General features: G+C 43.3%; 1 protein-coding gene across 1 annotated transcript in view; it reads right to left on the bottom strand.

The window, feature by feature from the left end:
- Positions 1-15,093, bottom strand: part of Pam (peptidylglycine alpha-amidating monooxygenase) — a 259,796-nt gene that overhangs the window by 87,898 nt on the left and 156,805 nt on the right. Inside the window, exons 7-8 of the mRNA XM_032901702.1 lie at positions 10,878-10,963; positions 9,528-9,611 (exon numbers count right to left, since the gene is read on the bottom strand). Of these exons, the coding sequence (XP_032757593.1) occupies positions 9,528-9,611; positions 10,878-10,963 (170 nt within the window). The remainder of the gene's footprint in view (positions 1-9,527; positions 9,612-10,877; positions 10,964-15,093) is intronic.

Below are 15,093 nucleotides of genomic sequence, written 5' to 3'. Positions count from 1 at the left end.
TAGGTAGGAAGCTTGATAGCTGTACACCCACACAGGGGTGTAAAACGGAGGGGATCCCCACGAATGTCACATGGGTGCTGTGAGTGGCTTTTCTCATAGTTTCCTGAAATCTAAAGTTCAAATTCTGGGTAAATGTTGAGGATAAAAATAAATTTTCTTTAAAATTTCTAAGTGGAGGTAAGCGAGGGAAGAACCCGACAGGAATTAAATGCATTTTCTTCTTTCAAAGTTCCCCTTTTCTTAAGAGAATTGAGATTTAATTAAAAATATTTTGGTAAATGAAAATTACTCTGTTCATGTCCTAAACCCAGGAGATTACCCGGATATACCTGTAGTATGGGGTGGGGGGAGAGAACTGACTTCAGTCCTTAATAGTAATATTTGAGCTCCTGCGGTCAATGTTTAGTTTGCATAAAACTCAACTGGAAAGCCTGTTAAAATGTCATTTTCCTGGGTCTAATGGTGTGCTTATAATGTGTGGGCTCTGTGGGAAAGATATGCACACGAGTGAAAATATGTTTACTCTAGGTTTTATTCTCAAAAATATGCAGCACGCAACTTATAAAAACTGACAAACTCTACCACACGCCTTATTGTAAGTTCCAAACAGTTGAGCCTCCCGAATTCTTTCCTTGGGTCTTTCTAAGCATTTTCACAGCTTACCTGTGGCTATAAATGGGCATGTGTAGTTCCAGCTAAAATATTTACTGATGTTTATGGAAGCAATAAAGATATGTATTGGAACTGCATTTGCTCTCAAATCACAACAAAATATTTGCTGTTGTGAAAATGGGGGATATTATAATAATAGATTTTTATTTATTCTAGTCATTCTCCATAATCTGCATGGGTGTTATTTTTCAGTATTTTACCTCCTCTAAGCAAAAAACAAAAACAAAACAAAAAACCCCAAAAAACCAAAACAAAAAAACAAAACCCCAAAACAAAGACTAAAAAACCAAAAACCAAAAAACCAAAACCAAACCAAAACAACATCAACATCAACACCAACACCAGTATCTAGAGAAGAATTCTTCAGTTTCTGTGATGTAAATATTTAAACTTTTGCTGATTTCTCATCACCAACACAACCTTAGTCATGAACACGGTGTTAGGAAGAGACGATGACTATTTCAATGGCTGGAGTGTTTCCAACACGGAATGGGAACAAGAACAGTGCTAAGAGTACAACAACAATGAGGATAAATTATCAACACTTACTGCTGTTTTAAAGCTAGAGTCATCCAGTGGTGGGACAGACCTTTAATCCCAGAACCAGGAGGTAGAGGCTGGCGGATCTCTATGAGTTCCCGGCCACCCTGGTTTATAAAGTGAGTATCACGACAGACAGGGCCACACAGAGAAACCCTGTCTCCAAAAAGCAAAGCAAAACAAAACAAAATGTTCAAGGGCTGACTGATTGAAAAATCAAGAGTATTACATGTTGGTTCTTGTAACATACTCGACAGTATCAGAACAGCACAGCCCACACCCTGTGGTTCTGACATCATGTACATTATCTAGTAGGTCTATCATGAGGCAGAAACTTATTTTTCAACCCCAGAGTCTTATGTAAATCGTCCTCAGAGTAGATTCTCCTTGAGCTTCATTATGCACTTCAGAGGAGAATCTATTAGGATCTTTCGGTTCATTCTAATTCTTTTAATGAGACCTCAGAGTAGTGCTCTTGTTAAACCAACAACCACAACATAAAAACGTAGCATTAAAATAGTAAGCGTAGATAAGGAAATGAGGTTTGTTAATTCATTATAGAGGGTAAATTGTAAAAAGAGTGATTTGTTGAATAACTTGTCGGAATCTCTTAAAGTTTAAAGACTCTGTGATTCAAAATAACGCATCTAGATATCTACCCCTAAGAATTTGTGATCATTATTCACTGCAGAAGAAAGAACTTGAACAAGTCTAGCAGAGGCAAGAATTTCGCACGCCTGCATGGCAGAATTTTTCTTTCCTTTAAACTGCAGTGTCACAGATTTTCTTTTTGTTCTCCCCTCCCACGCCCTGATATGCATGCGTGCGTGCGTGCATGCGTGCGTGCGTGGGAGCGTTTGCGTGCTTACGTGCTGGCTCAGTGTACCTGTGGAGGTGAGAGGGCCATTTGCAGGAATCACTTTTCCCCTTCCTCCATGTGGGTCCCAGAGATTGCACTCATGCGCTGAGTGATTTTTACCAGATGCCAGCGGAGATTTTTTTTAATAAGTAAATGAATCCAAAAATGGTTTAAAAGTGACCCAGTTTAAATACTAGGATCCGTAGCAGCATTCGCTTTGCTGAGGAACGAGTCAAAGGCTTGGGAAGGCATACGTGGGTGAAAGCTGCAAGGGGAGAGCAGAGGAGGCAAGGGAGAGCAATCTTTGATCCAATTTCCCACCAACTCCGCACTTAGGCATCAGAGAGCTGGGAGCGCTCGCACACATTCAAGTGGGGCGTCTGCTCTAAGCTGGAATGCAATCATTTTAAGTGCCGCTGCCCCGCCACCACTGATCTCTGCTCTATCTTGTTGAAAAATGCATTAGTGAGGGATTTTTTTTTCCTGGGCTCACAATTTCAAAGCTTCTTCCCAATACCCCTGTGGCCACAGCCTAGTGAGAGCTGGAGAGAGCTGGAAGCAGGGGAGATACAATTCCATTCAAATTCCGTTTCACTTCACGTTGCTGCCCCTACCATTCCTGCAGGCTTGCTCTGTTCCTTCCGTGCGGCTAAGCAGCTTCCTCTTGGAGGTATAAGCATTTGTGGCCTACTGACTATTCTTGGGAACATCCATTGTGGGAAGCTAAGAGAGGAGAAGCCACACCTAGATGGATCACTGGCACGGTGGAACAAAGTCCAGTCTGAAGGCTACCAAGTCCCGGCATTCATGTTGCCATAATTTTATACAAACAGCTCCCCGCGAAGGTTCCAACTCAGTTAACTCTACATTCGCAGAGGAGCTAAGTGAAATGAAACGCAGGCGCCAAGCGACCAAATCTAAAGCACACAATTAGAATATGGGAGAAGGGTTGCTATAGGAAACCAGCCTCCTGGGTTAAAAACCTTCTAAAGTACAGGTGACTGGGGCCCAGAGGGATGGCTCAGTGAGTGACAGCTCGTGCTGCCCTTGCAGGGTATCCTAGTTTGGTTCTCAGCATATCGGGCGCCTCACAGCTGCCTGAAACTTCATTTCCAGGGGATCTGATGCCCTCTGTTGGCCTCCAAAGGCTCCTGCAAACACATGCCTCCACCCCGAGATTATAATAATAATTATTATTATTATATTTAAAATAATAAAGCAGGCATGCGCATGGTAGTTTTATAGTCCCCTTGTTTACTTGCTTTCGTTAGTAGGGCTATTCTTTTATTTGCATGTACTTGTAATTTAAAGGGAATTACATGAGGACAGGCACTCCACCTTAGCCTCCATGGAATGCAATATTTGAAATGAAATAAGCATTTAAGTTGTAGCTGGACAGCAAAGGAAGCCACAGAGACAACAGGAAAGCAAGCAGACACCGTCAATATGCCCAGTTACATGGCAAACGCCTGTGTACCATCCTAGAATTGTTTGGTGTGATAGAGCAAAGTCATGAAGAGAAGTGCACGGGGTGGCGGGGGGTAAGAACTTAGAGTTAACAGTCACTGTCAGTGGGCTTCCCACGGGCACTTACAGCAGGCTCGAGACACGCCACATCTAATTTAGCTTTGTAAAGCACATCACGTAGTCTGCGGTGACACCCAGCCAATTCTTTTACTTAAAATTGTATCATTTTAATTACATTCATGTGTGTGTTTCTCTGTGCGGGTCTGCACACAACGGAACAGGTGTGTGTAGAGGGCAGAGGCCGTGGCTACTTTAGTTACCAGCAACTGTAAGCGGCCTGAATTTGGTGCTGGGACCTGATCTACCAGCCTCCGCAAGGCAGCACAGGCTTCTAAACGCTGAGCTGTCTCTGTAGCCCCTACCTAAATGGATTGATAGTACTTAGGGGGCTGAAACCTGGGCTTTCTAGAAAATGTTGCTGTTTAAAAATCATTATACTATGGCATACTACAGCTTCCATGGTAAGAATTGTTTTTTAATGTTTTTATTTTTTTATTTTCTTTGGCGGGGAGATGGCAAGGGTAGAGGGCATCTATGAAGGAATGGGGAGATGAATGGGACTCGGGTACATGATGTGAAATTCAGAACAAAATCAATGAAAGTTTAAAAAATAAAATAAATAAATTATCATTCCCAACGGGCTCTCACAAAAATTTTATGAACGGATTTTACTTATATAAGTCAGAAATTTAGAAACTTTTTTTTTTTTTAGAGTTCACATTAAGGAGAGCTTAAAAGATATCTAGGTTTAATTCATTTAATTTAGAATATAGGTGTTAGCTCGCTCTCAGGAGAATGGATCTTTACTTATACTCTCAGGAACACCCTGAAATGTAGGAAATGCAGGTGTATTGTTTGAGGGCTATGATGATAGTGTGGAAACAGGAAGCAGAAATGCAGGTATATGTTTTGAGGGCTATGATGAAGGTGTGGAAACAGGAAGCGTTACATAACTAATACATGTCTCACACCGTGACTGACATGTGAATGTGTCTAGTTAGGTACATGTGTCTGTGGGACCTTTCTACTGTAGCTGGAGACCTGCAGACAATGGACGAGGTTGGTGTCTTGGAAACTTTGCTAAAGTAGAAAATGGGGTTCCATACCTGGAAAGAGATCCTGACTGTCATCCTCACACCTCTGCGTCTTCAGACGGGGAGTCTAAGACGCTTCCAACCTGAGAAGGAACCTACTGTTCTACACAAGTAACTAAAGCCAGGGGACCACAACAATGAGAAGGCAGATTTTAGCGAGACTCCCCTGGGCTAAAAAACCCGCAGAAAAGAATTCAGTAACCCTGAAAATAATCTCAGGAGAATTTCCTTTTCAGAACAAGATTTTGTTGAGAAAAAAAAAAAAGACAAAAACATATGCTTTGTGGAATGCACTAGCTACTTGTCCTGTTGCTATGACAAGAGGACGCTTAGGGAAGACATCTTATGTGGGCTCACAGTTTAAAGGGACAGTTCCTTAGGGGGGGATTATAGGAGCAGGACAGCGAGCCGGCTGGTCACACCCTCTTCAGGCAGGAACGTGAGAGCAAGGTGAATGCTCGCTTAGCTTTTTCTTCTTCATCCAGTCTAGGACCCAATCCCACAGAACGGAGTCGCGTGTGCACAGTTACGGCTACAGTTAAAGCAGGGCGTTCCCACCTCAATTAACACAATCTAGAAGCCAGGGAGGGCATGCCTGGAGGCAACTCTCCTGGATGATTCTGTCCTGTCACGCTGCTGTAGGGGAGGAAGGACAGAATCCCTGGCCCTCTGATTCCCATTTCCTTAAGGACAGGTTTGTTTTTGTTTTTTGTTTTGTTTTGGAACAGCTGGACTGTAAATAATCAGAGCTGCTTAGGGAACAGAGCACTGGAACATTCCTTACAACACCGATGGACAGTGTAGGGTCCGCTCTGTGTCTACACTCTAATGCCCCTTTTATACTGTGGACAGTTACAGCCAAAGGCCCTGCCTAGCCAGTATCCCCTTGTTTCTCTGGGCCGCCATGAAGGCAGCTAACATGGAGTGCTCAGACTGTGGCTTCCTGTGCCCACACTCCTGTGTTTGCACTAGTGCTAGAGTAAACGCTGGCTGGCAGGAAGCGAGGCACATCCTGCGTCAGCACAGGCCTGCCTGGGAGTGGCATTTAATAAAGCCAGCTGTTTTTAGACGAAGCTTTTACAGCTTCGCATTTGGTGTAATTTACAAAGCACGCCAGCGTTGACTAGAATCTCACAAAACTCACAGCCTGTCTTCTTTTCCTACTGCTAGAGATCACAGTCCCAGACTTTCTGGATCTAGGTTATACCGATTCTCCAGGATCCCACAAATATAAGGAGATCCTTTCCTGGTATTGAGGAAGGGTTTGTTTTGTTTTTGTTTTTTGTTTTGTTTTGCTTTTTGCTTTTTTTTTTTTAAAGAAGTCAATTCTGTAAATGGAAAAATGCTTACTTAAGCCAAGTACCTTCCCACTTTTCAGAAGCAAAGAGAAATTTCCTGAGCGACACATGATAGGCCACACCATTTGTATACACAAAATTACCTAACTTTTAAGTCATAAAGTTAAAATCCTCACTGACTTCACTGGTATCCAGGTACTGACATTTTATATGCTCGGGCACTTGCACGCACAGTTGCACAGACATAACACCCACACTCAACGCATTTTCATAAGCAGAGGGTGTTGTTTTCTTTCTCTCTTCTGACTGTTTACGGAGGGAAGTAAAAGACCCTGCCCAGAACCTATTTCAACATCAATGACTGCTTGGGGAATTCGTGCGGGCCTGAGCCCATCCACTTGCCCAGGAACCTGCTGACAGCTGATGTCCTGGGAGCACAGAGCATTCAGGAGCACATCCTCAGAGTAGGGTGGTGATTCTCGTTTTGGAATGAAAACTGTCTTGTGAAGACACCGATTATCATTTTCTCCTCAGTGATGATGCGGCCTTTGCTTGTTCACTGAGTCTCCTTTTCCCGCTTCGTTCCTTACCGTCCTCCCAAACGCCACGCCGGCATCACGTATGTACACGCTGTTCAAGCGTCATCATTTACTCTTGCCTTGCTAACTGTCAATCGTTCCGTAGTAACAGTTTCGATGGTTCACAGTCTGAACCTGGAGCTCATTTTAAAAATGCCTCATCATTTAGAAAACTTCTACTTTTAAATGATATATTTTTATGAAATGGAAAGACTGTCTTTCGAAGCAGGATGCTAGCTTATAAAGCCTCCTAAAACCGCAGTGGGTTTACCAAAGGCTGATAGTCTCGAGTTTTATAATTCAATTCCTCTCCATCCCAGGCCAATAAATGTAAATAGTCTATTTCATTATTTCAATGAGATCTGATACTCTCCCAGGTGCTTACTTAATGCGCTATACCATCTAACACTTAAGGGACAAGATGATATCTAATGGCACTGAATGAATTATGAGAATTGTTCTTTACACTTCTCTATTAGAGTAAGCGATATACTATTTTTTTTGTTACAGTGAGCTCTGTGAATATTAATGCTAGCAGTTTCTATATACCTTTTATATGGCTTCATTTTGAAAAACTATTGTAGAAGAAGAGTTACCACGGTAAAATTTCTCATCTGTCTCTTACAGCAAGAATAATTATATGCTTATATATTAAAATATCAGTACATTATTACCCTACTATTAAACATGAATTATAAAAATGAACTCATCAGTAAGAAATTAAATTATTAAAGCGTTGTGTTTGCTAACAGCAGTGCACGCCATCCATTTTCTCTGAGGAACGCAGGCAGCCCCTGACGGGAGCTCTAGAAAAATCTAGGAGGAATTATGTTGACAGTAAAGTTCAGCGTCTCCCAGAGGGACCGAGAATCTGGTTTGTATGTACGTGGGTGTGCTGAGCGGGTCTGGCTGTGGGACTCAGGGATGGCTTGCTTGCTATTTCCAAAACGAGAATTCCCTCAATTTCACAGGCAGCCTCAGACGCTGCAGGTCCAGATGATGGCAAACGCAGCATTCTAGAGCAAATGGTCGCTGGCCCTGTTCCTCAAACACAAACATTACTTTATTCCTCTGCTTTCGGTAAAACCTTGTCTCAGCAGTCTGCATGGCTGGCAGCTTGGAATCAAGTTCTGATGCAGAGATGAAAGGCTATTTTGTCATAACTGGTGTTACTTTCTAATATAAATGCAAATTGTATTTGTAAGTCAGATTTGGACACTGGTCTGTAGGCTCCTGCTTACCTGGTGATATGTCTAATTAAAAATTTTAAGTTACATAAAATTATTTCTTACAATGAAATTTAATAGAGGAAGACAGGATAATGATCTGGTTCTGAGGGCTGACAATCTGCAGAGTCCTGCCACCACGTGGGGCTCTTTCAAGAAAGGATCTAGACTGGTGGTTCTCAAGCTGTGGGTCATGACCCCTTGGAGGGGGGACAGTGGGCGTTGAACGACCTTTCACAGGGGTCACATATCAGATATTTACATTACAATTCATAACAGTAGCAAAATTACAGTCATGAAGTGGCAACAAAATAATGTTATTATTGGGGTCATTATAATATGATGAACTATATTAAAAGGCTGAAGCCTTAGGAAGGCAGAGAACTGTAGCCCCAGAGTGTATTTATTCATAGGCACAGAAAAACAGACAGATTTCTAGGACTTGTTATTGGATGGAAATGAAATGTGTTGAAGAAGGAAACGCGCGTCAGGTCAGTTATGAGACAGATCATATTATAGCATTCTGGAGGAAGTGCACACCAGCACAGGACAGGACAATGACCAATAAGGCCAAGAGAACTCTGTTCCTATTTATAATCTCATGGAACCAAGAGCATGAATTCAAAACATAGTTGGAGTTTGGCTACGTGCCGCAGAGCAAATAAGAAGCACCAATTTTGGTTGCCTTGGAAACGGGGCCCATTCATCATGTTGATGGTTCTATAACAGGAGAAGGGGCAATTAAATGAAATGCACACTGAACACTGTAGAAGTCAGATCTGGTTGTTCCTCCCAGCCCCATGCTCCCGGAAATGACTCAGACTCAAAATCTATTTACAAGTACCTTGGTCATATAGCTAGGCTCTCCTCTGACTAGATCCTAACCTAAAATAACCCATTTATTCTAAACTACAGTCTGCCACGTGGCTGGTTACCTGAGCTCAGGTGCCATAGGTCTGTCTCCTCACATCTTCCAGGGCAAATCTCCTGCCTTGCACTATCCCAGAATCCTTTCTGCCTTCTGGATGTCCCACCTCCTATTTCCTGCCTAAGCTATAGGCCATCAAATTTATTATTGGAAGGTGCCACACGCATACAGACTTAAGTCATTTTTTCCTAGAGACCACAGGTAGAGCAACTTGTGAAGGAGTATTTAGCATGTTAAGCCGTGGCTGGGATCCTTGCCTTGGTGCAGTGGACAATGGAGGAACGCAGGCAGTGGTGGGTGTGGATTATGTATGAAACCCAGCAGTTTGAGGCTCCTCCTCTCCCTCTCCTCTCCTCTCCTCTCCCTCTCCCTCCCCTCCCTCTCCCTCTCCCTCCCCCTCCCTCTCCCTCTCCCTCTCCCTCCCTCTCCCTCTCCCTCCCTCTCCTCTCCCTCTCCATCTGTGGCTTGATCACAGTAAAGTACATAAGTCAGCAGGTCACTTCTATGCTCTCTAACAGTAGTGACGGGCCCTAGTGACTTCTGATAGGCACACAAGTGAGCAGGTAGACACACATTGGAGTCAGCAAAAAACCCGAAAACAGTGGGATGGGTATTTGCCTTGTGATATAACTTTTCAAAACAAAGCCATCCCTCCATTACTTACAAATGAAATCAACTAAAATCTCTCTCCCTGTTGGGCCGAGTCTGTGGGAAATTCTTCATTTTATTACACAGATAATTGCAAAACTAATTTAAGTAAAAAAGTAGCGAACACTTTGGTCAGTTCTAACATTTCTAAACTCACCTCGAAAAGCACTGATATCGCCATAGTGAACTTGAAGGACGAAGTATTTGCTTCCAGTTTCTCCTCCAACTCTGAATCCAACACCTAAGTTGTCATAAAACACGGCAAAGTATCATTATAGAAGTTGATGCTTAAATGAGTGACAGTGGTAATTTTGGACTACTGGTCATAAAATACACAGGAAATAAAATGACTTATGCCATATAAAATCAGCATAGAGGAGATGAAAGAAACTCCATTGGCCATAATATTTAACCAAAACTCAGAGAGAATCTAGTCATAGCTCCCAACATGAACCAGAATGGTTCCTAGTCCTTTAGCCAAACAGATCACCCATTTCGAAAGGAACAGTGGAACAAAATTCTGTTCCTGTTGACTATTTAGCGAACAAAAAAAAAGATTCTATTTTTGTTTAATAAATATTCATAAAAGTTTATATTTTCTAACAGATTATAGGAGATAGACTCGTAGGCGTATCTTAGAGTGGCTATTTTCTTTCCCATATGACAACAAGAGCCTTCGAAAGTGACAGAGAGGAGAGGAACTGCCAACGAGATCACAAAGCCCTGTGTCTGTGGACGGCCTTCCCGTTTATATGGAGATTGTTAACCGTGTGTTTAACATCCACAGACACTCTAGTCACAGGCTGAAAGAAGGCAAATAACGCATCTAGGAAAGACCTTGTGGGATGCTCAGGCCTGTGGGTGGGTACATGAAAGCTGCAGCCTCCATTTTCAGGCTGATTTGAAGCAATGAGAAGTAGAGTTCCTTTAGTGGTGAGGACATGAGCTAGGGAGGGTAGACTGGGTCATACGAACCCTTAAACCATCTTCGGACCACAGCACATGCCTTCTGCAACAGAATCATGCACCTTTTTTGGTATTCTGAAGCATCTAGGCAATACGAGAGGGTCTGACAGTTCTCTCAGACACCAGAAGCTACCAACAGTTTTCAGGCAGAGTCAGAAGGCTCTAGGCTTGGCATCACATTAAATACCCAGGTCTCAGGACATGAAAATAAATCCGATGCTGAAACAGCAATTTATTTACTGTCTAGGGCTCTCTTGGCTCACGAAATGTTCGGGCTGTTGAGAGCTGAAGTGCCTCAGGCCAAAAGGTGGCTTGAGGTATACTCGATTATTTTCGAAAGGCGATCCAAACTGTTGAGAGGGCAAACCACTTACCAAAGAGGTGAGGAAAAGCAGCCCAACTACCTTTCAGTACCAAGCAGGTACCTGCCGGCACTTTCACTGAGAAACTGCAATGCGGGGACGTCGGCAACAATATGCTAGAACGGACTCTGAAAAGCCGATGAAAGCTAGTTAGGCTATCCAAGTCACGTCAAACAAACCTTTCGGGAGCCGGGTGGGGGGAGCATTCCTTGCCCAGGCATATAGAATATTGGCTTTATCTGTACAGGTTCCTTCATCACAAAACCTGAAAGAAAAAAAGAGCTGCCATGACTATGGAGGCCGTGAAATGCACAAACAGCGCCCGTATTTGGGCAGGTATTTCAAAGTCAGACACACCGATATATATTTATTGTCTTTTCAGGATTAAGATCCCAAGGAAGGCTGGAGCAATTTCTGCAAATTTCTGCATGGAGAAAGCACTGAACAGGGAGGTGAAACAAGGAGGTTTAGGATGTTCAGCCCGGACCTGGATACGTCCTATGTGAAATGCATTCTCTGCAATCAGGTGGATGGTCCATCATGAGGCCAAACATGGCAGTGCATAAGCCAAGGCTGACACTGGGGGTCCCTAGACAGAGGATGACAAGAATGCCACCCATGTTTGCTCTCTGGGGACTGGGGAGGTGATGTTAATACAGTTTTGGCCTATCAACAACTGTATGCCCTCAGGAGGATAAATAAAACATGTGCACACACTTTGGGCTTCTGTCTACACTACACTACACACACACACACACACACACACACACACACACACCTTTTAAAAAGACTGAACACTGGCTTGCATTTATAAATCATGTCATCATTTAGTTTCCTGTTTCAGTTTTCTCTGTAAATTCGGGGGGAGAAGGGTGCTTTCCTCTGTGAATCAAATGAGATACAAGTAGAAGGCTCTTTATATATTAAGGCACTATCCATTGTAATGCACTATTTAATGAAACAGCTTATAAAAACGGTCACCCAGTGAGGAGAGGCGTTTAGGGCTCAGAAAGCCCTCAAGCACAAAGCCCTGTACAACCCAGTCCCCCACCCCCCGCCACTGGACCACCCCTAAGAGTTGTGCTTCTTCGATGTGTTTATCATCCCTTGAGAGTCCAGCAGCTCATACACAGAAACCCCTTTGACAGGGCTCTAGTAGTGATGTATGCATGTACAGTAACTCGCATAGTTAAGACCTCTGGCAGACCTAATTTAATACATGGTAAGTCCATGGCAAAGTGCATCATTTCTAACAGTAACTCCCAGTTTGTTCCGTTCTTGTATTAGATTTGTTTAAAACATGGTCAGGCTACATTTTTTTAAAAAATACAATGAGTTTACGTTTGCGTTTTGGAAAATTGGGGCCAAACAAGGTCAGAGGCAGGAAATAAACCAGATCATAAAGGTTGAAAACTATCAAGAACGAAGGCAAATACAGTTTCGTTGGCAGACATAAAGAAAATAAGCACCAACTGTGGGTCTGGCGAGATTGGAAAGGCAGATTTCTGGGGTGGCTTAAACTGGTTAGGGGCTGAGTTTACAGACTTGGAAGCACATAGGTTACCTACACAGGAAGTAAGTCCGTCTCTCCTTCACACTCTCGGAGACAGGAATTCTTGCCACAGTTCCTGCTACAAATGGTGTTGGAGGTGGAAAAGGGGTGTCGGTACGGATAGTGCTACTATCTTTCAGAATTAAGAATGAGAGACCTGGGCTGGAGAGATGGCTCAGTGGTTAAGAGCACTGACTGCTCTTCCAGAGGTCCTGAGTTCAAATCCCAGTGGCCACATGGTGGCTCACAACCATCCATCTATAATGGGATCCAGTGCCTTCTTCTAGTGTTTCTGAAGACAGTGACAGTGTACTCGTATATAATAAATGAACAAGTTTTAAAGAAAGAGAGAGACCCAGCACCAGGGGCCCCCAAGTGTTATGCTTAGCAAGTGTTTGCTTCTGTAAATCAGGCTCCAGAGAGACTATGACTGTAAAACCCATCAACCAGTTGTTTCTTACTGTTCTTGTCAACTGTGATACACTAAACATGAAGGACCATTACCATGTGATAATTGTGTTTTGGAATAAATGTTTATGAGATTCCCCCATGCCAAATGTGTTAAAGGACTTAGGGTATTGGACAGTGCCCAAAACTATAAACGTTTCCTTGGCTTCTTTGTATAATAGTTAAAGAAGCGAGGCTGTCAGATGTGATGGACTTTATACCTCACTCCTTGTGAGCTGCTCAAACATAAAGCTTAGGGCCGGAGTTGTCATACCTTTCAGCAAGGATCATAAATATACGAGTGCCTAGCGTCAGTGCGATGGCAGTGTTAAGATAATTGTTTTCTCTGATATGGAAGTCAGTTTTTAATGTATGACTATATGGAAGCAGATGGACATAAAACAGAGAACATCCATTTAGTAAATATTTCCAGCTATACATTTATGCCATTTGCTGGCTCAAAATACTTCCCACAAACGAAAACTGAAATGTTGGATACTGCAGCATAACACGCAAGATCTCGGTACATTTCTAGAGGAAACTCCTTTGCTCATGCCATGGTGCTGTGCATTTCCTCGCTTCTCATTTCCGCTGCTCTCTTTGTCTGGGGGATTCCTTCCTAACTCTGTGCTTCTGAAGTAAACACTCAGCTGAGTTCTAGTTTTCCATCCCAGGGAAGCCTCCTCTAACCCCATCACCAATTCCTGTCTTTAACCACAGTGCTGTCCTAGACTCCGCCTAAGCATCCATCAGATGTCAGATGTGGGGGGGAGGGGAGGCACCTGAGGTTTGAGGCGATGCCTTCCGCCTGGTACTTGCAGCCCCTGCCATTCTGCCTGGCAATGGGTGGTACAGTCCGATTCTTTCCTTCTACACGTTCAGACATGTAAATAACTCAGTTGAGTAGGGCTCTGCATTGTCACATATACAATAAGAACTAAATATTTACGATAAAAGGGAAATCTGAGCACCAACACGTTTGAGTCATCACGTGCCCTCGCCGTCTTAGGAATACTGCAAACCCGCTGTACCTTGACCCTGACTAAGTCACTGGGCTCAAGCAAGTCCAAAGGTGACCCAGCTAAGCACCAGCTGACAGCGCTGGCTGTCACGCTGTCCTTCATCACAGGTCATGACACTGACTTACAGACAGAGACTATCTCGGGAAGATAAACTGTTATTGACGCTATCGTGCCTGGAGATGCAATGTGTACACGCAGTTCTAAAGTCAAATCTCAGGTGGAATCACAGAGTCAAACAACCTCACATCCTACCTTTGTCAGATCTGATAGAATTACAACTCCGGAAAATAGATCTTGGAACTACAGAGTTGACTAAGTGGATAAGGACACACACCGCTCCTCCAGAAAACCTAACACACACATTGGGTTCACAACCACCCATGATTCCAGCTGGAGGGCACCTGACAAGTTCTTCTGGCTTCCACGGACACGGACACACACACACACACACACACACACACACTCATCAAAATAAAAATTAAAAAAAAGATCTTAGCTTGTGGCTGGAGAGAGGGCTCGGTGGCCAAGCGTACTGACTATCCTTCCCAAGGACCTGAGTTTGGTCTCCAGCACCCATGGCTGCTAATAACTGTTGTAAGTCCAGTTCCAGAGGACCTAGCACTCACTCTCTTCTTACTCTGTGGGCACTGCATACAGGTGCTGCTTGCACAGACATGTATGAATGCAAAATACCCACACACATAAAATAATTTTTTTAAAATCTTGGCTTTATTAAAATACCTTTTGTGTGTGTGTGTGTGTGTGTGTGCGTGTGTAAATGAATTAAATACATGACTAAGTAATGATGGCTCTCAGAAAGATATCAGGATACTGAAAATAAATTGTGAGTGAACTAAATGAGGACAGTAACGTTGGATGTCAGGAGAGATGAGTTTTGCGGATGACACAACCTAGTGGCACAAAAGAGTTTCACATCCTATAAATAAAACAATGGCCTCCGTAGCTTAAAGGGCAGGGCAACAATTAACATTTGAAATTAAGATGGTTCTGGATTCCTGGGTTTTCCCTGTGGAAGCCTCTTCATCTCTCGCCCACAGGGCTTTCTGGTTGTGCCAAGCTGTGGAGAGAGCAAGCTCGTCATGTTGGATCATCTATCCGAGTGACCGTGAAAGCACTCAGTGGTTATACTCCGCTAAAGGCTACTTGAAATCTAAGGTTGCTTGGGCGAGACGCACAATGACACCTTATCGTCTCTTCTGGTTAAAATAATAAAGCCCACATTGCAGGTCCTGTGCAGCTTTGGGATGGTTAATATTAACTGTCAATTTGACAGGATCTGAATCACCTTGGAGACAGCTTCCATGCACAATTGTGTGGGGTAAGTCGGCCTCTGGGCACACCTGTGAGGAGTTA

This window comes from Rattus rattus, chromosome 4 (genome assembly GCF_011064425.1).
Source record: "Rattus rattus isolate New Zealand chromosome 4, Rrattus_CSIRO_v1, whole genome shotgun sequence".
Classification (NCBI taxonomy): domain Eukaryota; kingdom Metazoa; phylum Chordata; class Mammalia; order Rodentia; family Muridae; genus Rattus; species Rattus rattus.
The sequence above is the reverse complement of the archived record's forward strand: the minus strand, read 5'-3'. Positions and strand labels throughout refer to the sequence as shown.